Source organism: Oncorhynchus masou, chromosome 28 (assembly GCF_036934945.1).
Source record: "Oncorhynchus masou masou isolate Uvic2021 chromosome 28, UVic_Omas_1.1, whole genome shotgun sequence".
Classification (NCBI taxonomy): domain Eukaryota; kingdom Metazoa; phylum Chordata; class Actinopteri; order Salmoniformes; family Salmonidae; genus Oncorhynchus; species Oncorhynchus masou.
In genome coordinates, this window is record NC_088239.1 from 30,783,978 (window position 1) to 30,806,932 (window position 22,955).

The window sequence follows — 22,955 nt, forward strand, 5'->3', positions numbered from 1 at the left end:
GTGCACACTTTTATTTTTTGTTGTCCTAGACTACCTGGATAAACTGCTTGCTCGCTAGCCTAACTTCCTTTCATGGGCAACGTTAGCGAGTTAACATTAGCTTTCTACATCTAGCTACATGTTGAACTTCCATCCTCTCAGGCCAGGGGCACAATGTATGAATTTATGATTGGATCAGAATCGCTGTTATAATCATTGGCCAGTATGGAGAATTAAGTAAAATCAGAAGTCCAAAACCCTATCTCCATCCATGGCTAATTTAGTAAAGGGACAATTTTAGCAAGCTAACTAGTCACTGGAGGACAACAACTAAACGAGATGCAACAATTCAAGTTGTTTCTGTCGATGACATATTTCTCTGTGATCAAAGCAAATCCAAATTGGCTTCCCTTTACACTTTTTTTGGTGCCCCAGGACCATTCACAGTTGAGCTCACTCAGTTTAGCTCAACACTGATTAGCTATTTGTTTATACTTTTTTTTAATCTAAGGAGGCCAAAGAATGCTGGCTTCTCTTGGATTCAATGCTACGGGTGGCAACAATGTCATACTCTTTATGACCAGACCGCATCAGATAGATGACCTACAAATAGAGAGACTGATGGGCTCTGTTTCGCTCCCTTGGATGCTTTCTCCGGTGAGATACATTCAGCCTCTTGCGAATTGAAGGAACATTATGAATACACAGCGAGACAAAATAAAAAAAAATGTATATATTTTTTCTTGGTACATTTTTGAGGGAAGCCTGGCTTCCCTTGGTATCCATTAATACATGCCACTGAATGTTTGTGAAGTTTTGGTATGGTGTGGCTATTATTAAGCTTTAGCTACTGCAGGCTTATGATATGAAGACAGTGCGCCCCGGCACTCCAACAGACTCCGACAGTTGAATTTGAGGTAAGGAAGTCTGTTTCAGCCCTACCAGAGTTACTCCCATAATCTAACAATATAATGCCTATCTTTATACAAAATATTCTTATAGAAAATGTACAAATTATCCTCCTTCTGTACATCTATATTCGTATAGCAGACACAGTAGCCATCTGGCATAAAGAAATGCATGACAGTGTCTTAGCATGCTACTGGCATATCTTTATCTCTCTCAATCTCTCTGTGGTTAGGCTTAAACTTATTTTCCTTTATATATATATATATATACACTGCTCAAAAAAATAAAGGGAACACTTAAGCAACACAATGTAACTCCAAGTCAATCACACTTCTGTGAAATCAAACTGTCCACTTAGGAAGCAACACTGATTGACAATAAATTTCACATGCTGTTGTGCAAATAGAATAGACAACAGGTGGAAATTATAGGCAATTAGCAAGACACCCCCAATAAAGGAGTGGTTCTGCAGGTGATAACCACAGACCACTTCTCAGTTCCTATGCTTCCTGGCTGATGTTTTGGTCACGTTTTAATGCTGGCGGTGCTTTCACTCTAGTGGTAGCATGAGACGGAGTCTACAACCCACACAAGTGGCTCAGGTAGTGCAGCTCATCCAGGATGGCACATCAATGCGAGCTGTGGTAAGAAGGTTTGCTGTGTCTGTCAGCATAGTGTCCAGAGCATGGAGGCGCTACCAGGAGACAGGCCAGTACATCAGGAGATGTGGAGGAGGCCGTAGGAGGAGCAGGAGGAGCACGCCCAATTTTGCACGCCCAATTTTTCAGTTTTTGGTTTGTTAAAAAAGTTTGAAATATCCAATAAATGTCGTTCCACTTCATGATTGTGTCCCACTTGTTGTTGATTCTTCACAAAAAAATACAGTTTTATATCTTTATGTTTGAAGCCTGAAATGTGGCAAAAGGTCGCAAAGTTCAAGGGGGACGAATACTTTCGCAAGGCACTGTATACAGTGTATCACAAAAGTGAGTACACCCCTCACATTTTTGTAAATATTTGAGTATATCTTTTCATGTGACAACACTGAAGAAATGACACTTTGCTACAATGTAAAGTAGTGAGTGTACAGCTTGTGTAAATTTGCTGACCCCTCAAAATAACTCAACACACAGCCATTAATGTCTAAACCGCTGGCAACAAACGTGAGTACACCCCTAAGTGAAAATGTCCAAATTGGGCCCAGTTAGCCATTTTCCCTCCCCGGTGTCATGTGACTTGTTAGTGTTACAAGGTCTCAGGTGTGAATGGGGAGCAGGTGTGTTAAATTTGGTGTCATCGCTCTCACACTCCCTCATACTGACTGGTCACTGGAAGTTCAACATGGCACCTCATGGCAAAGAACTCGATGAGGATCTGAAAAAAATAATTGTTGCTCTACATAAAGATGGCCTGGGCTATAAGAAGATTGCCAAGACCCTGAAACTGAGCTGCAGCACGGTGGCCAAGACCATACAGCGGTTTAACTGGACAGGTTCCACTCAGAACAGGCCTCGCCATGGTCGACCAAAGACGTTGAGTGCACGTGCTCAGCTTCATATCCAGAGGTTGTCTTTGGGAAATAGACGTATGAGTGCTCCCAGCATTGCTGCAGAGGTTGGAGGGGTGGGGGGTCCGCCTGTCAGTGCTCAGACCATACGCCGTACACTGCATCAAATTGGTCTGCATGGCTGTCGTCCCAGAAGGAAGCCTCTTCTAAAGATGATGCACAAGAAAGCCCACAAACAGTTTGCTGAAGACAAAACAGACTAAGGACATGGATTACTGGAACCATGTCCTGTGGTCTGATGAGACCAAGATAAACTTATTTGGTTCAGATGGTGTCAAGCGTGTGTGGCGGCAACCAGATGAGGAGTACAAAGACAAGTGTTTCTTGCCTACAGTCAAGCATGGTGGTGGGAGTGTCATGGTATGGGGTTGCATGAGTGCTGCCGGCATTGGGGAGCTACAGTTCATTGAGGGAACCATGAATGCCAACATGTACTGTGACATACTGAAGCAGAGCATGATCCCCTCCCTTCAGAGACTGGGCCGCAGGGCAGTATTCCGAACATGATAACGAACCCAAACACATCTACATGACGACCACTGCCTTGCTAAAGAACCTGAGGATAAAGGTGATGGACTGGCCAAGCATGTCTCCAGACCTAAACACTATTGAGCATCTGTAGGGCATCCTAAAACGGAAGGTGGAGGAGTGCAAGGTCTCTAACATCCACCAGCTCTGTGATGTTGTGGAGGAGTGGAAGAGGACTCCAGTGGCAACCTGTGAAGCTCTAGTGAACTTCATGCCCAAGAGGGTTAAGGCAGTGCTGGAAAATGATGGTGGCCACACAAAATATTGACACTTTGGGCCCAATTTGGACATTTTCACTTAGGGGTGTACTCACTTTTGTTGCCAGCAGTTTAGACATTAATGGCTGTGTGTTAATGGCTGTGTGAGTTATTTTGAGGAGACAGCAAATTTACACTGTTATACAAGCTGTACACTCACTACTTTACATTGTAGCAAAGTGTCATTTCTTCAGTGTTGTTACATGAAAAGATACACTCAAATATTTACAAAAATGTGAGTGGTGTACTCACTTTGTGATATACTGTATATACAGTACCAATCAAAAGTTTGGACACATCTACTCATTCAAGGGTTTTTCTTTATTTTTACTATTTTCTACATCGTAGAATAATAGTGAAGACATCAAAACTATGAAATAACACATATGGAATCATGTAGTAACCATAAAAGGGCTAAACAAATCTAAATATATTTTAAACTTTAAATTCTTCAAAATAGTCACCCTATCCCTTGATGACAGCTTTGCACACTCTTAGTCTTCTTTCAACCAGCTTCACCTGGAATGCTTTTCCAACAGTCTTGAAGGGGTTCCCACATATGCTGAGCACTTGTTGGCTGCTTTTCCTTTACTCTGCGGTCCATCTCATCCCAAACCATCTCAATTGGGTTGAGGTTGGTTGATTGTGGAGGCCAGGTCATCTGATGCAGCACTCCATCACACTCCTTCTTGGTCAAATAGCCCTTACACAGTCTGGAGGTGTGTTGGGACACGGCGGTTGGAACCAAAAATCTCAAATTTGGACCCATCAGACCAAAGGACAGATTTCCACCTGTCTAATGTCCATTGCTCGTGTTTCTTGGCCCAAGCAAGTCTCTTCTTGTTATTGGTGTCCTTCAGTAGTGTTTTTTTTCAGCAATTCAACCATGAAGGCCTGATTCACGCAGTCTCCTCTGAACAGTTGATGTTGAGATGAGTCTGTTATTTGAACTCTGTGAAGTGTTTCTTTGGGCTGTGATCTGAGGTGCAGTTAACTCTATTGAACTTATCCTCTGCAGCAGAGGTAACTCTGGGTCTTCCTTTCCTGTGGCGGTCCTCATGAGAGCCAGTTTCATCATAGCTCTTGATGTTATTTGCGACTGCACTTTTTTAAGATTGACTGACCTTCATGTCTTAACGTAATGATGGACTGTCATTTCTCTTAGCTTATTTGAGCTGTTTTTGCCATAGTATTGACGTGGTATTTTACCAAATAGGGCTATCTTCTGTATACCACCCCTACCTTGTCACAACACAACTGATTGGCTCAAATGCATTAAGGAAAGAAATTCCACAAAATGTACTTTTAACAAAGGTACACCTGTTAATTGAAATGCATTCCAGGTGAATACCTCATGAGTGTGCAAAGCTGTCATCAAGGCAAAGGGTGGCTACTTTGAAGAATCTAAAATATATTTTGATTTGTTTAACACTTTTTTGGTTACTACATTATTCAATGTGCTGTTTCATAGTTTTGATGTCTTCACTATTATTCTACAACATAGAAAATAGTGAAAATAAAGAAAAACCCTTGAATGAGTAGATGTGTCCAATCTTTTGACTGGTACTGTATATAAATATTATTTATATTAAAATATTAATTTAATACTCTCTAAAAAGAAAAGGTTCATGGAGTATCCTTTAGGGGTTCTTCAAAATGAAATTGGGGGAACCTGTAACGATGTACACTGAAAGTCGGAAAGCAAGTTCAGGGAGTGAATACATTTAATAAATAAAATAACAAAACAAGAAATCGAGCACCGACCTAGGACAGGAACAATGACAACTGGGGAAGAAACCAAAGGGAGTGACATACAGTATAATGGGCAGGTAATCAAGGAGGTGATGGAGTCCAGGTGACTGTCATTATGTGCCTAACGCTGGTGACAGGTGTGCGCCCTAACGAGCAGCCTGGTGGCCTAGAGGCCGGAGAGGAAGCACACGTGACAGAACCCCTGTAACTTCTTCAAATAATCCCTTTTAATGGATCCCCTAAGAACCTTTTGAAGAACATTCTGTGGTAATATTTTTAGCTACCCCCCCTCCCCTATTATTATTAATAATAATAATAATAATATGCATCATAATATGCATAACAATAATAATATTTTAGTTGTCAGTGTTTATTATGATTTTTCTGACAAAGCAGAATTAAAAAATCTAAATATGAGGTAAACTCCCAGCAGAGCCCCAATTATAATGGGTATGTCCTCTGGTGTGCTGATGTTCTCTGTATCCATAGCCAGAATGATTTTGCAGTGCATGGTGATCAAACAGGTTTCCTATTATATCCATCAGAGGTGTAGGGAGTGTGAAGTCTGTCAATCCCCCCAAAAATGATTTATACAGATGATGACCAAAACATGCACATGATGCTATTCATACCTTGTTTTTTGAGGTTAAGTGTGAATGAAAAAAAAGTGTTTGTCATGTTTTTCATACACATACCTTGTCCATAATGTAGAGGCCTATGGGAGGTAAGGATGCAGGATGGTAAATGTGATCTGCATAAAGATACCAATACCAATGGTATGCCTCCTTGTCTGTTTATCTGCAGACACAGACACAAGTGAGCAGTTCAGTCATTTGCACCCAATACAGCTACCCTATTCTTATAGCCTACATATTCTTACCTCTTTGTTGATTGAAATCCATTGAATTGTGTCCATTTTCTGGGACAAACCTTACCTTAAATTGAGGAGATCTTTAAAGTGCCTGCACCCGCTGTCCTTTCAAATTAAAATCCAAATGTTTCAAGCTGGGCAGTTAGGTTCCTGCAAGAACCCTCACCAACTAAGGAGGCTCCACCTCCTATAGAGTTCTTGGAAGAACCTTTCGGGGACAATTTTCAGTGCCAAGAACACTGAGGTTCTTCAAAGAACTTTGAGAATCTTAGAAGAACCCTTGTTGAACTCCTAATGTTTTGTGTACAGAGGACACCTAAGCCTATTGGCCTATGCATGCAATGCCCTGATATATTAAGTGCTCAGACAATTATTATTTTAGGAAAGTGGCCTAAATGAACCAGACTTGTGGAAGTCTACAATTTATTTTCTGAGGTCTTGGCTGATTTATTTTGATTTTCACATGATGTCAAGCAAAGAGGCACTGATTTTGTAGGTAGGCTTTGAAATACATCCACAGGTACACCTCCAATTGACTCAAATGATGTCAATTAGCCTATCAGAAACTTCTAAAGCCATGACATCATTTTCTGGAATTTTCCAAGCTGATAAAAGGCAGTCAACTTAGTGTATGTACACTTCTGACCCACTGGAATACAATGAATTATAAGTGAAATAATCTGTCTGCAAAATGACTTGTCATGCACAATGTAGATGTCCTAACCGACTTGCCAAAACTGTAGTTTGTTAACAGGAAATGTGTGGAGTGGTTGAAAAACGAGTTTTAATGACTCCAACCTAAGTGTACAGTGCCTTGCGAAAGTATTCGGCCCCCTTGAACTTTGCGACCTTTTGTCACATTTCAGGCTTCAAACATAAAGATATAAAACAGTATTTTTTTGTGAAGAATCAACAACAAGTGGGACACAATCATGAAGTGGAACGACATTTATTGGATATTTCAAACTTTTTTAACAGATCAAAAACTGATAAATTGGGCGTGCAAAATTATTCAGCCCCCTTAAGTTAATACTTTGTAGCGCCACCTTTGCTGCGATTACAGCTGTAAGTCGCTTGGGGTATGTCTCTATCAGTTTTGCACATCGAAAGACTGACATTTTTTCCCATTCCTCCTTGCAAAACAGCTCGAGCTCAGTGAGGTTGGATGGAGAGCATTTGTGAACAGCAGTTTTCAGTTCTTTCCACAGATTCTCGATTGGATTCAGGTCTGGACTTTGACTTGGCCATTCTAATACCTGGATATGTTTATTTTTGAACCATTCCATTGTAGATTTTGCTTTATGTTTTGGATCATTGTCTTGTTGGAAGACAAATCTCCGTCCCAGTCTCAGGTCTTTTGCAGACTCCATCAGGTTTTCTTCCAGAATGGTCCTGTATTTGGCTCCATCCATCTTCCCATCACTTTTAACCATCCTCCCTGTCCCTGCTGAAGAAAAGCAGGCCCAAACCATGATGCTGCCACCACCATGTTTGACAGTGGAGATGGTGTGTTCAGGGTGATGAGCTGTGTTGCTTTTACGCCAAACATAACGTTTTGCATTGTTGCCAAAAAATTCAATTTTGGTTTCATCTGACCAGAGCACCTTCTTCCACATGTTTGGTGTGTCTCCCAGGTGGCTTGTGGCAAACTTTAAACGACACTTTTTATGGATATCTTTAAGAAATGGCTTTCTTCTTGCCACTCTTCCATAAAGGCCAGATTTGTGCAATATACGACTGATTGTTGTCCTATGGACAGAGTCTCCCACCTCAGCTGTAGATCTCTGCAGTTCATCCAGAGTGATCATGGGCCTCTTGGCTGCATCTCTGATCAGTCTTCTCCTTGTATGAGCTGAAAGTTTAGAGGGACGGCCAGGTCTTGGTAGATTTGCAGTGGTCTGATACTCCTTCCATTTCAATATTATCGCTTGCACAGTGCTCCTTGGGATGTTTAAAGCTTGGGAAATCTTTTTGTATCCAAATCCGGCTTTAAACTTCTTCACAACAGTATCTCAGACCTGCCTGGTGTGTTCCTTGTTCTTCATGATGCTCTCTGCGCTTTTAACGGACCTCTGAGACTATCACAGTGCAGGTGCATTTATACGGAGACTTGATTACACACAGGTGGATTGTATTTATCATCATTAGTCATTTAGGTCAACATTGGATCATTCAGAGATCCTCACTGAACTTCTGGAGAGAGTTTGCTGCACTGAAAGTAAAGGGGCTGAATAATTTTGCACGCCCAATTTTTCAGTTTTTGATTTGTTAAAAAAGTTTGAAATATCCAATAAATGTCGTTCCACTTCATGATTGTGTCCCACTTGTTGTTGATTCTTCACAAAAAAATACAGTTTTATATCTTTATGTTTGAAGCCTGAAATGTGGCAAAAGGTCGCAAAGTTCAAGGGGGCCGAATACTTTCGCAAGGCACTGTATATAAACTTCCGACTTCAACTGTATGTTAAAAATAGGCACCACAATGGAAATAAAAATGATGTATATATGTATTTCTTTTACTGACAAAAATCAATCAATCCAAACTGTGCAGCAGCCAATAGACGAATGGAAAGAGACATCTGTTACAAAACACCAAAAAGTTTAATGACATTCGGAGATTGTCAAGCCAAGCCTTTGATACTGGTTAAGCCTACAAGGTAGTGAGGGATGTATTTCTGTTTGTCAAAATTGACAGGCTATTTATTGTGGTGAAAACACAAACCATGCTATTGAAGTGCACGAAGTCAGTATGCTTTGTTTATTGGTTGTGTGGTGCATTGGCACAGACACCTGTTGGTGGAAAATTCAATGCATGTATTTTATATATTTATAAATACAGCATCAAAATGTTGAACATCTGATTACCCCTAGCTAAGCATTGACTGCAGTTGGCTCTGATCATAGTGTAATGAAACAGGCAGGGAGAGTGAGCTCGCCTGTGGTGGTCGGCGAACCCATTAGCCTTCTGGCCCGTGGCCCTGCTACAAAAGCATGCTGATATGACAAAGTCGATATCCACGTTCATAAACACAGGGTTGCTACAGTTATAGTTATTTTTGGTCATAAACATCATTTTGAGTCAATCCTATGAGGGAGGAGGCTATTACATTTACTTTACAGTGCAAGGGGAGGGTCTTGTGAAAATATTTTTTGTGTTGGGGAGGGGGGTGCATTTTTTTTATGACACCTTGAGTTGGACGAGCCCCCCCCCCCCAGTAAATTTCCATCTATCCCTAAAGAAACTTATTCAGCAGAGAAGATAATGCCATAGAAAATACATATAATTTTCATGGGAAATATCCACCTCGTCGCAATTCATATAAAGCTTTAAACACACTTATAAAGCCGACACCTTCCACACACAGACAAGTCTAACGCACTCATAATCAGATTGCTGTATTTCCAATAAGCTGTTAACTTATCACACGATTAAATGTTTTCCAAAAACAAACTAGATAGGGATTATCGGGGTCTGTGTAACCACCATTCAGACTGCCCTTCTGGACAACAGACTTGCATGGTGGCAGACAGGAAGGCACATGACGGTAGGGTAAAAGCTGTAACCTTAGCTCAGTGGGATTGGGACTGGGCTGATGATCTCTCTCCATCTGAACTGTTACCCCTTCTTATACTTTGAGAATATAGAATAACCTACCCCCTGTCATTTGGCACAAACGGACATACAGTGTATCCAACAACTGCATAAGTAAATAAGTACACAGTATTTGAGTTGGCTTGTTAGTAAGCACCCGTTGAAGTATGTTTTTCTGTAAGATCCTAATGCTCCTCTGAAACGGTTGAATAATCAGTTCGTAACACAAATCTAGATGACTGAATAGTGTAATCAGAATTATTCTACCTGTAGTGGCTGGTGGGACTTTAAATCGGAGACCGGCTCATAGAAATTATTGGAAAAGAATCAATGGAACGGTTTCAAACACATGCTGTTCCATTTATTCCATTCCAGCCATTACTGTGAGCTGTCCTCACCTCACCAGCTTCTGTTCTATATTTAAAAAGCATTGCCAACAATACTGAGGTATAAAAACATTGACAATTTCAGCCAAATTATTATGAATGATTGACAGTAGGCAGGCACGTGTACAGTCGTGTGGTTTTAAAATTGGAGGGGATCATTCTTTCAATGACCTCACTGCTCCACCAAGTCTTTATTGTAGTTGAGAAGGTCGCAGGTCAGTAACAGGTCCGAGCGGCCACTCTCCATCACCACCCTGTCTAGTTGGAGACTGGTGGCCTCGTGGACCTCCACCAGCTCATCCAAGGGCCAGTCCAGCAGCTGGGCACTGGAGGGCATGGGGGGCAGCCCAGGCTGGTAGTCCTCCAGGGGATTGGGGTACAGAAGCTGTCGGAGGGAGGGCATCCTGACCGCCGTCCTCACCAGGTCCAGGAGCCCAGCCAGGGAGAGCGGGTTCAAGGCGAGGCCCAGGCTCTTCAGGCCCCGGCAGCAGCTGAGCGACGGGAGCATTGCCGCCAACAGGCCGTCGGTGAGGCCACAGCCGCTCAGGGAAAGTTGCATGAGGCAGCAGGATGCCTGGGAGAGGAGGCGACGCATCGAGGGCAAGGCCAACTCATCCAGCCTGTTCTCACTCAGGTCCAATTGCTGCAGCGAGGAGGCATGCGGGCTGCAGGATAGATAGGAGAGGTCGGCGGGGGTTAGGCTCAGGTAGGGAAGCTCCAGCACCTCCAGCGGCTGAGGGAAAGAGCTAGGGAACAGGGAACAAGTAGGAGGATGGGGAACAAGTGGGAGAGGGAACAAATACATGAGACACAGTTCAAGCTGTTCATGAGAATATGCACACACAACCTCCATCTTTACAGACCACATGCTAGAGACAATGGAGAGCTTGTCCTACCTGAGCAGCATGCGGAGGTGTCCAGGCAGCCGGAGGGCAGTGAGGCTGAGGCGGCGCAGCTGACTGAGCTTCCCCAGCCCCTGGGACATGTCCTTCATTGCCCCCTCCTGGCCAGCCATGTCTCTGCGGATGTCCAGGTTGCAATAGTGCAGGCGCAAGGAGCTCAGCATGGGGAACATGGAGAGCTGAGGGAGGAGGAGAGCCAGGCCGGCCACCCCCAGGCAGCTGTAGCGGATGTCCACTCCAAGGAGGACATGACAGGGTAGGAGGTCTAGCAGAGATCCGATGCTGGAGACAGAAAGCTCCTCCACACGGACATACCTGCACTGTAACTTGAGGGGGCCTGTCATACCCAGGGCTGCGCGCACACGCTCCCAGGAGCGGGCATTCACAAAGAGGTCAGCCCTCACACACACCACCACCTCGCTGTCTACCTCAGAGTCTGCCTCCCCCTTGCCACCTGCCACTGCTGCACTCTCCTTTCTCCTCTCCATCTCCATCCTCCTCCTCACCCCCTTCACCTGCTGGTCCTCCCGCAGACACCCCGATGTCTCCTCTTTCTCTTTTCTCACAGACTCCACCAACAGCCCGCCTCCCTCTCCTTCCTCCAACCCTCCTCCTCTTTCTCGTTTGACCACGTCTCTCTCCCTTTCCATGGCCAGCACTCTCTTCCTTTCCCGTTCCCCCTCTCTCCCGAGGGCCTTCTGAGCTGCAGCCCTGGCCTGTACAACCATTGTGCTGAGGGCCACAGTCAGTGACCAACCACCCATTGGGTCTCCCACTCCTCCCTCCTCACACTGCAGCCCACATAGGTCCAGCACCTGGAGAGCACACCTAGGAATGTGATAACATGGACAAAGATTGTCTGGTGCCCATGGATGTCTGCCATCTTAGATGTGAGCTACCTCTATGACATTGAGATTGTAGGCTGTGAAGTTGTCGATTGATCTTACTATTAAAAAGTATTTTGTTACCATTATTCAAAACCTCATTAACATCGCTGGATAATGTTGTTTCAGAGAAGTAAACTGACAAAGATTGATTGTGTGTTACCTTTTGTCCGACAACCCTCTGACTACCGCGAGCAAGAGAGCCTGGACACAGAGTCGATTTGGAGGACTCTGCCCCTGCCTCCGGCCGCCAGCCCGCAGAGTCCGCTCGGGCCATCGCTGCACCAATTCCCCGACAGCCAGCGGGCGGCAGTTGGTGAAGGCAGCCTCCAGAAGCGGTCTGTACAGTTCCCTGGGTACACAACCAAGCCAACCTGGAGAGGAACTGTGATCACTCACAACCTCTTTGGCACAAAGATTCACCAAGGGAAGCACCATCACTCTTGTTTTGAGCTGTTGATAGATTATCCCCAATTGTTTAAAGTAAATAAGCAAAAAATAACGACCGTTAGTAACTTTCCGGAGATAATTAAACGCGATATGTATATTTTGCAACTTTGCTGACTATCTATTGAGCGGTCTAGTTAACTATCTTATATGCCGGTGAACATTTTCTGGTAGCCCTAACGTCAGCTACAGTACTGTAGATATTAAGCAAAGGTCGCGAAGTAGATCGTTTGATAGCTTACGCAACTAAAAATATACTTTATATGTAAAGCCGATATCTAGATAATAAACATCCAGAAAGTATTCAACGATTGGTGGAAATGTCTCGGGTCAAAAAGATAGTGTTGCACATCATGTTAGCATGCCATGTCATAGATAGGACCGATGGATTGCCGACTCCGAATCGTTTATTATGGCGTTTACGGTTACTTACTGATGACGTTATATATGATGATGCTATCGATACGCGCCCCATTTAGATTTTCTTTTATTTAGTAGTTATTGTCACCAAAGATGGTAAATGGCTCGCTTTAAAAAATAACATTTTAATTCAATAGTGTCAGAAATGTAGAGCCTAATTATTATAGTATATTTATATTTGTGCATATACTGTTGATAACAGGAAAAAGCAAATGCACGAATGTTGGACGGCTATGCCCTATTCAAAACAGCAAACTGGGAACTCGGAAATCCTCGACTTCCGACTTCAGTGCTTTCAGGGCATACAGAAACTCTCAAATATATATATAAAAAACGAGCCCCGACTGAGAAAAATATTTTGAATGGTCATCCAACTCGGGAATTGGACGACCTGAAGATCACTGGCGTTGTGATTTGATCTAGTTTGTTTCCCCGAAGATCACTGACGTTATGATTTGATCTAGTTTGTTTCCAGAGTTCCCAGTTGTCTACAGCAGTGGTGTAAAGTACTTAAGTAAAAATACTTTAAAGTACTACTTAAGTTGTTTTTTGGCGTATCTGTATTTTACTTTACTATTTATATTTTTTCAAACTTTTACTTCACTCCATTCCTAAAGGAAATAATGTACTTTTTACTCCATACATTTTCACTGACACAAAAAAGTACTTGTCACATTTTTGACAGGAAAATGGTCCTCAACTGGCAGCTTCATTAAGTAGAACCCCGCAAAACACCAGTCTCAACGTTAACAGTGAAGAGGCGACTCCGAGATGCGGGCCTTTAGGCAGAGTTGCAAAGTTTACTGCAGTAGTTTTGCAAATGTAACTGCAGTTTAAGTGCAGTATAACTGAACTGCAGTTTTTCTGCAATTACTGCGTCCAAAATACCACAGTCGACTGCCGTTACCGTACTTTTACTGCAGTTTCAAAACGGCAATATTTTTGTTTAAGGGTTGTATGTGTATTAATGTAGTAATAGGTTAAGTATTTGGTCCTATATGCATTGCACACAATGAATACATCAAGTTTGTGACTCTACAAATTGGTTGGATGCATTTGCTTTTTGTTTTGGTTGTGTTTCAGATTATTTTGTGTCCAATAGAAATGAATGGTAAATAATGTGTTGTGTCATTTTGGAGCCACTTTTAAGAATATTATATGTTTCTAAACACTTCTACATTAAAGTGGATGCTACCATAATTACGGATAATCCTGAATGAATCGTGAATAATGTTGAGTGAGAAAGTTAGACACACAAATATACCCCCAAGACATGCTAACATCTCACCATGACAACATGGGAGGGCAGCATTTTTGGAGGGGTATGATATTTGTGTGTCTCTAACTTTCTCACTCATCATTATTAACGATTCATTCACGATTAGCTGTAATCAGAGCATGTTTTTTCCTAAATTCCCAATTGTTTTGAACGCACTGATGTGGGGGGTGGGGTTAGAGATTTCTGAGTTCTCACTTGTGCAGACCAGCTGGCTGGAGTGTTTACAGACATATTCAATTTCTCCCTATCTCAGTCTGCTGTCCCCAACTGCTTCAAGATGTCCTCCAATGTTCCTGTACCCAAAAAAGCAAAGGTAACTGAACTAAATGACTAATGGCCCTGTAGCCCTCACTTCTCTCATCATTAAGTGCTTTAAGAGACTAGTTAAAGATCATATTACTTCTACCTTACCTGACACCTTAGACCCACTTCAATTTGCTTACCACCTCAATAGATCCACAGATGATGCAATCGCCATGACAAAAGGAATAGCTACGTCTGAATGCTGTTCATTGACTATAGCTCAGCGTTCAACACCATTGTACCCTCCAAGCTCATCATTAAGCTAAGGACCCTGGGAATAAACACCTCCCTCTGCAACTGGATCCTGGACTTCCTGATGGGCCGCTCCCATGTGGTAAGGGTAGGCAACAACACGTCTGCCCCGCTGATCCTCAACACTGGGGCCCCTCAGGGGTGTGTAGTTAGTACCCTCTCTACTCACTGTTCACCCACGACTGCGTGGCCAAACACGACTCCAACACTATCATTAAGTTTGCTGATGACACAACAGGGGTTAGCCTGATCACCGACAACAATGAGACAGCCTATAGGGAGGAGGTCAGAGAACTGGCAGTGTGGTGCCAGGACAACAACCTCTCCCTCTTCGTATGCAAGACAAAGGAGCTGATCGTGTACTACAGGAAAAGGCAGGCCGAACAGGCCCCAATTAACATCAACGGGGCTGTAGTGGAGCGGGTCGAGAGTTTCAAGTTCCTTCAAGTCCACATTGCCAACAAACTATCATGGTCCAAACACACCAAGACTGTCGTGAAGAGGGCACGACAACATCTTTTTCCCCTCAGGAGACAGGAAAGGTTTGGCATGGGTCCCCAGACCGTAAACATATTTCTACAGCTGCACCATAGAGAGCATCCTGATCGGTTGTATCATCGCCTGTTATGGCAACTGCTCGGCATTTGGCACTACAGAGGGTAATGCATACGGCCCAGGCCAAGCTTCCTGCCATCCAGGACCTATATAATAGGCGGTGTCAGAGGAAAGACCATAAAATTGTCAGAGACTCCAGTCACCCAAACTGTTTTCTCTGCTATCGCACGGCAAGCGGTACCAGAGCGCCGAGTCTAGGACCATAAGGCTCCTTAATAGCTTCTACCCCAAGCCATAAGACTGCTGAACAATTAATAAAATTGGTCCCCGGAATATTACATTGATGAGGCCCCAGGGCTTTTGGCACCATTGCTAAGCAGTAGCTGACTAACAGAGACTTCACACTCTAGACCAGACACTGGGGGCCTAGGCAGAAGAAGCAAGGAGGTAGGCAGAGCCAAGCACGAGCTAGTGAGATCTTGTTGGCGCCTTCTAGCATGTATTTGCATATTTCCGTTAGGGAATGCCTACGCTGTGAAGTGAGTGTGTGCAATAACTCAGTTCGCCCTTGTATTCCAAATAAACACTTATTCCAAATAAAGTCTACTAAAGTCCACAATGTTTGTAACATATTCTAGTTTAGGGAACAGAAAATGGTATTGAGGTGAAATGTTTCATCAATGAGAAAACTTGCAGGATGTTGGCCAAAATCCATCTCGCTCCATCTTCTCCCACTGCTAGTCACTGGGTTTCCTCCCATCGAACCATTCAGATTTATACATCCGATGAAAAATCTAGCTCATTGATCTGTGATTGTACCCTAACAGGTACTGTTTGTCCCTCCTGAGTCACTGTAGCAACAACAGCCTCATACACTTCCTAAAAATCTTCAGAATTGATCTAAGCAAAATTAAGAAATCTGTAATTAATTTAGAAATTTTGGCAGAGGAGATCTTAGTTGCTCAGTTTTACATCTAGCTAAGGTGTTTGGCGCAGTATTTCTCAAGTAAAAAAAATTGCATGGAAAATTTGTCAGTCTATCAAGTCAGAAAAGTCCCTGCACACTCAGGACTGATTTCTGAGAACAATAACATGTCTACAACTTCATCTGCAAGCTGTATCATGACACTAGGCAAGACCCAAACGCAGACACAGGAGGCAGATGGTTGGAGTTAAATAAGATGTTTAATAAATCCAAAGGGAATAGGCAAGAGAATGGTTGTGGACTGGTAAAAGGTCATAACCAGATCAGAGTCCAGGAGGTACAGAGTGGCAGGCAGGCTCAGGGTCAGGGCGGGCAGAATGGTTAGGCAGGCTGGTAAAGAGTCCAGAACAGGAAACGGTCAAATCCGGGAGAACTAGAAAAAGGAGAAAAGGCAAAACAAGAAAATGGGAAAAACTACTGGTAGGCTTGGACATACAAGACAAACTGGTACAGAGAGACAGGAAACACAGGGATAAATACACTGGGAAAAACAAGTGACACGTGGAGGGGTCGGAAACAATAACAGGGACAGGTGAAACTGATCAGGGTGTGACAAGCTGTCAAACTATTGTGAATAAAGCAAACGCCACACACTTTATCCATGCACAAAATCACTTGCTAGCTAGCTAAAGTATCATACTTATTTGTCTAAGCTAGAAAGTAGTAGCTAGCAGGCACATTCAGCAGCCAGGCTACACTCAGCATATCAAGTCATTGGCGAGTGGCGATGTGTGTGCTGTGCTTTGGCGCCGTCTTGTATTTTTACAAGTTTCTCACTATATCTATTACCAGAGTGTGTGTCTGTCTGGTAGTGTTTCATAGCGAATCGTGTTACAAAACAGGTCCAGAGGGACACAAGATGCTCACAAATGGATTTTGGAATATGGACAAGTTGCATTTGGGATACACGTGCGCTCTGAATGTCTAAATTCACATTTTTCCACAGAAACTGGCAGATTCAAGTGGCCACTCTATTAATAAGGGCTTAGGGCTAACTGTTATTTCAACATAACATTGGCGGGCTTTGTCTTATGTAAACAAGTCTGAGGCGCTGCGTAATGGGAATGTCTGTATCACTATCTGGAGGTTCTGGCTGCTGTGATTGGATAGAGCACGTGCAGCTGATATGCAGCTGATAGAGTGCAATCAGCACAGCTGCTTTTCTCGTGTTTGTGGGCAAGATCATAACCCAAACCCAACCCTCATTAAATCGTGATGAACTCACTTACAAAACTCTGTTTGGGACAAGACTGACTTCATGACCAAAATTATCCTATTTATACTTTGCAGTCAATTTTGACACTAGAATGTATGTTTCTGACTCATATAGATGCCACATAGACCGTTTAAAACCAGAGCAGTTGGTTCTAAGGGGCAGTTGACATTTAAAAATAAAAGTTTAGATCACATAACATTTCAAAGTATGTATTAAGGTGTCTATAATGGAATAAACGTTGCAAAAACAAGTGTAGACATTAATAAATGCATGTTTATAGCTTTGGAACCAACCAACAGCAGCTCACATTAAAGTTTTCTTTACTGACCATAATTTTCACTTGTCTGACCGCTTGCATGATGACCAGTTTCTCACACGACTGGCCTATCTGGGTGATGTTTCTTGCCTGAATGATCTGAATCTAGGATTACAGGGACTCTCCGCAACTATATTCAAAATGCGGGACAAAATTGAGGCTATGATTAAGAAGTTTGAGCTCTTCTCTGTCTGCCTTTAACAAGGACAACATACGGACAATATCAAATGTGACATAGCGAAGCACCTGAGTGAGTTTGGCGGCCAATTACACAGGTACTTTCCCGAAACGGATGACACAAACGACTGTATTCGTTATCCCTTTCATGCCCTGCCTCCAGTCCATTTACCAATATCTGAACAAGCAAGCCTCGTCGAAATTGCAACTAGCGGTTCTGTGAAAATATCATTTAATCAGAAGCCACTGCCAAATTTCTGGATTGGGCTGCGCCCAGAATATCCTGCTTTGGCAAATCGCACTGTTAAGACACTGATGCCATTTGCAACCTATGTGAGAGTGGATTCTCGGCATTCACTAGCATGAAAACTAAATACAGGCACAGACTGTGTGTGGAAGATGATTTTTAGACTGAGACTCTCTCCAACCCAACATTGCAGAGTTATGTGCATCCTTTCCAGCACACCCTTCTCATGAACCAGTGGTGAGTTATTCACAATTTTCGATGAACAAACAAGGTTATATATTTAAGATGGCTAAATAAAGAGCTAAATTATTAATCATTATTACATTATTATTTGTGCCCCGGTCATATAAGAGCTCTTTGTCACTTCCCACGAGCCGGGTTGTGACAAACTCACACCCATTCTTATGATTAATAAATGTATCGTATAGCGTATGTGTGTGGCAGGCTTACGATGATGGCTAAAAACAACATTTGAGCGTGCGCTGACCCTGGTGCTAGAGTGGGTACGCAGCTGGAGGTTGAACGTTTGAAGGGGTACGGAACTATAACAAGTTTGGGAACCACTGATTTAGTGTTCTGGGCTCCCGAATGGCGCAGTGGTCTTAGTGCTAGAGGCTTCACTACAGACCCTGGTTAGATTCCAGACTGTATCACAACCGACCGTGATTGGGAGTCCCTTGGGGCGGCGCACAATAGGCCCAGTGTCATCCGGGTATGGCCGGGGTAGGTGGTCATTGTAAATAAGGATTTCTTGACATGCCTAGTTAGATAAAGGTTAAATATATATATTTTAAAATGAATTATTTATACTACCACAAGATGGCAGTATAAATAAGCCATACGGCCAATGTGGCTTTCTTATTTTGCAAAAGAGCAGATAAATGAAGTACAATGGTATATCTTCTATCAACCACTGGTCCAGTTTAGTCCTCATAACCCCTGTGTCTGGGGTAAACAACCGGGATGAAAGCACAGGGATAGCAAGCCCAGGGCAGACTTTGTTGATAAAAATCCAATCAAAAGTTATTTGACACATACGGCGAACAGGTAGACATTACAGTGAAATGCTTAATTACAAGCCCTTAACCAACAATGCAGGTTTAAGGAAAACATATTTTAAATATAACAAATAATTAAGGAGCAACAGTAAAATAACAGAAGCGATGAAAAAATAAGTGTAACTTATTTTTTTAAACAACGCGAAAAAAAAAACGAACGAAATAGCACGGTTGATTAGGACCACATAAAACGGCAGCCATCCCCTCCGGCGACATTATATCTACAAGGGTGGAAAATGAATAAATGTCTCTTGTGGTTTTAATGGAAGTGTTATTAATTTACTAATATTATAGTGTTATAAAATGTCTGTCATTATATTCATGTACAATATTAAATATTATATTAATATTATGTGTGAAGTAGTTTTCTAATAATAATATGTATTGTTATTGTTATTATTATTATTATTGTAATTAGTCATTACTATTTGTTATTTCCCAAGATTAATTTAGCAATAAATAAAATGTGTCATTACCATGTCATGGCATACTTTTCATATTATATATTATACTACACAGATAGACGTTCCACACTTAAAGGGGCCTTTTAAAGGGCCTAGTTGCCTTGCCTGGTCCCAGATTTGTTTGTGTTCTTTCCAGCTCCATTGCTGTCATTCATAGCCTATTTGGACAAAAGTAAAACAAATAATTGTTGCTCCGTCTGCCATTGTACCTTATAGGTAAATCCTTTCAATTGTCTACTTCTGGGAGGCTGAACAACTAAAAGGACACTTTTGCAAGATTTTTTTCAGTGTATTTTCATTTGTCCTATCCCACTACCCTACAATAGTCGGCATAGACCTGTAAAGCTAGTCAGGCAGACGTGACACGAGCTGGTGTCAGCCAGACTACTTTAGAGCTACTAAAAGGGCCTAATAGTTTTTAAAGACATTTGTATGTGTGTGTTGTCGTGTAATATAAGTTGACTATAATTGTTATAGTCAACTGCAGATTAGAGTGATTAGAGGACACTGAGGGACAATATGAAATGGCTGCCATTGGGAGGTTATGTAAGTGACCTGTGTGTAGCTGGTGTGGAAGAGTCAGGCGCAGGACAGCGGATATGAGTAAGGAACGTACTTTAATCAAGAATTGAAATATATACAATAAACACAATAAACTAGCCCACAATAACGGACAGTATACATAAAAACAATCACCCACAAAACACCATGGAGGAACAGAGGATTAAATAATGAACAAGTAATTGGGGGATTGAAACCAGGTGTGTAAAACAAATGGAAAATTAAAAGTGGATCGGCGATGGCTAGAAGGCTGCTGACATCGACCTCTGAACTCCGCCCAAACAAGGAGAGGGGCCGACTTCGGCGGAAGTCGTGACAGGTTACCATTGTTGTTTGCCATGTTTAGACTTTAAACCTTTGCGTTATGCCCTATATTTCAACTGTATAATAGGATTACATTAGAACTAAATAGAATAGATACACATTCATTGTGATGACTTTGCACCAAACAAGCAACAAACTACCAACGTCTGTTTATAGCCTACACTTGCTCATGTGGATTTGTGTAACCTTTCTTCAGAATACCACGTATTAGTTTGCAATATGTCGGAGTTGGAAATCATTTTGTTTGGTGAACAGTCGACTGGCAAAATCTCAGCTGGCAACATCATCCTGGGGAAACAAATATTTAATGCCACAACAAACACAGAGAGCCACAAGCAGAGGAAGGGGGTTGTCATTTGCAGACTTGTCACAGTGGTGGACACTCCCGGCTGGGACCGCCTCTCTACTGAAGATGCTACTCTTACTACTAGTAATATTATCCTGAATGTAGCATGTTGCAGTGTTGGCTGGAACAGCCCTAAGGCTGGTCCCCATGCCCTCCTGCTGGTTGTACAAGTGTGTCTGGACCCAGAGTGGAACCAGTGTGCCTCCAGACGATTAGAGAGGCTGTTTGGTGAGAGGATCTGGAGACAGACCATTCTGCTGTTCACCCGTGCTGACCTGTTGAGTTGTCAGAGGAGGATCGAGGACTACCTTCAGGGGGCTGGAGAGGCATTCCAGGGGCTCCTGGAGAAGTGTGAGAACAGATACCATGACTTCAACAACAAGTTGGTGGAAGAGGACAGCACACAGGTTGCTGAGCTCCTGCAGAAGATCGAAAATATGATGGCCCAGAATAATGGAGACATCTTCAACGTCAGAGTGGCATGGGACATTAGGGTACTGTTGCGGAAATACTTACACATGGACACTCAGACAATCTTAAATGAATCATTGTTAATTATCAGCGTGCTGGAGAGGTTCCAACAAACTTGATGCACCATAGTGAACGTCTGTCAGGAGCTCTAACGGGGCAGTCCTGTTTAGTTCCCTTATATACTGGTTACAGACTGCCCCCCCAACCCTTATATCTATATCCAATGGGAAAAATGAATTGTGAAAAAATGACTGTAGCCATTTCCGTGTTTGACCACCAAGTTTTATGGGTATTATGACATTCGCATTAATGTTCCCGAAGAGTCGGTCAGCTGATGTACGCTAGGACTTTTTAACAGGTTTCAACTGTAGCTAATTACATTAAGTTGTAAACTGTTAAGAGCGTTTTACATTTTAAAAATGTTTTTTTTTAACTAGGCAAGTCAGTTAAGAACAAATTCTTATTTACAATGACGGCCTACCCCGGCTAAACCCGGACGATGCTGGGCCAATTGTGTACCGTCCTATGGGACTCCCAATCACGGCCGGATGTGATGCAGCCTATATTTTGTATTCGCTAAAAGTTAGACTTCTGGAATACTAAGGTACACTATATATACAAAAGTATGTGGATACCCCTTCAAATTTGTGGATTCAGCTTTTTTAGCCACACCCGTTGCTGACAGGTGTATAAAATCGAGCACACAGCCATGCATTCTCCATAGACAAACATTGGCAGTAGAATGGCCTTACTGAAGAGCTCAGTGACTTTCAATGTGGCACCGTCATAGGATACCACCTTTACAACAAGACAGTTCGTAAAATGTTTGCCCTACTAGAGCTGCCCTGGTCAACAGTAAGTGCTGTTATTGTGAAGTGGAAACATCTAGGAGCAACAACAGCTCAGCCGCGAAGTGGTAGGCCACACAAGCTCACAGAACGGGACCGCCGATTGCTGAAGCGCCTGTCCTCAGTTGCAAAACTCACTACCGAGTTCCAAACTGCCTCTGGGAGCAATGTCAGCACAAGAACTGTTCATCGGGAGCTTCATGAAATGGGTTTCCTTGTCCGAGCAGCTGCACACAAGCCTAAGATCACCATGCACAATGTCAAGCATCGGCTGGAGTGGTGTAAAGTTCTGGGGCAGTGGAAACGTGTTCTCTGGAGTGATGAATCACGCTTCACCATCTGGCAGTCCAATGGACGAATCTGAATTTGCCGGCTGCCAGGACAACACTACCTGCCCCAATATTTAGTGCCAACTGTAAATTTTGGTGGAGGAAGAATAATGGTCTGGAGCTGTTTTTCATGGTTTGGGCTAGACTCCTTAGTTCCAGTAAAGGGAAATTTTACAATTCTGTGCTTCCAACTTTGTGACAACAGTTTGGGGAAGGTCCTTCCCAGTTTCAGCATGACAATGCCCCCGTGCACAAAGAGACTGGCCTGCACAGAGCCCTGACCTCAAACCCAATCGAACACCTTTGGGATGAATTGGAAAGCTGATTGCAAGCCAGGCCTAATCGCCCAACATCAATGCCGACCTCACTAATGCTCTTGTGGCTGAATGGAAGCAAGTCCCGGCAGCAATGTTCCAACATCTAGTGGAAAGCCTTCCCAGAAGAGTGGAATCTGTTTAAGCATCAAAGGGGGGCCAATTCTATATTAATGCTCATGATTTTTGAATGAGATGTTCCACATACGTTTGGTCATGTAGGTTATTTGTTGTATGCATAATTCTGACAGTGCTTTGATATGTGCGTTTAGTGATAATGTTTACATCCCTCACTCGGCAGCACATGGTAATAAAGTCGGGCACAGACCCTACAGACAGTCCCACAGTGTGCCTGGAGTCAGATTCAGGGAATATTCTAGTGAGAACCCATGGAACCATCACCGTAGCTGTTCACA

The 22,955-nt window shown here is 42.9% G+C and overlaps 1 protein-coding gene across 1 annotated transcript; it reads right to left on the minus strand.

Annotated features, from left to right (window-relative positions):
- Positions 1-8,445: 8,445 nt before the first annotated feature.
- si:ch73-174h16.4 (leucine-rich repeat-containing protein 14) lies at positions 8,446-12,477 on the minus strand. The gene is made up of 3 exons (XM_064941901.1): positions 11,791-12,477; positions 10,738-11,571; positions 8,446-10,587 (listed from the first exon to the last, which is right to left on the minus strand). Exons 1-3 carry the CDS (start codon positions 12,063-12,065, stop codon positions 10,014-10,016), a joined length of 1,683 nt encoding a protein of 560 aa, XP_064797973.1. The 5' UTR covers positions 12,066-12,477; the 3' UTR covers positions 8,446-10,013.
- Between the last annotated feature and the right edge of the window lie 10,478 nt (positions 12,478-22,955).

What these genes read in the sequence shown, in the direction of transcription:
- si:ch73-174h16.4 (XM_064941901.1), bottom strand. Translation starts at nt 12,065, where the DNA reads ATGGTGCTTCCCTTGGTGAATCTTTGTGCCAAAGAGGTTGTGAGTGAT. An exon ending in AGAGGGTTGTCGGACAAAAG is followed by an intron (nt 11,572 to 11,790) that starts GTAACACACAAT and finishes TCACATTCCTAG; the next exon opens with GTGTGCTCTCCAGGTGCTGG. An exon ending in CACCTCCGCATGCTGCTCAG is followed by an intron (nt 10,588 to 10,737) that starts GTAGGACAAGCT and finishes CCTGTTCCCTAG; the next exon opens with CTCTTTCCCTCAGCCGCTGG.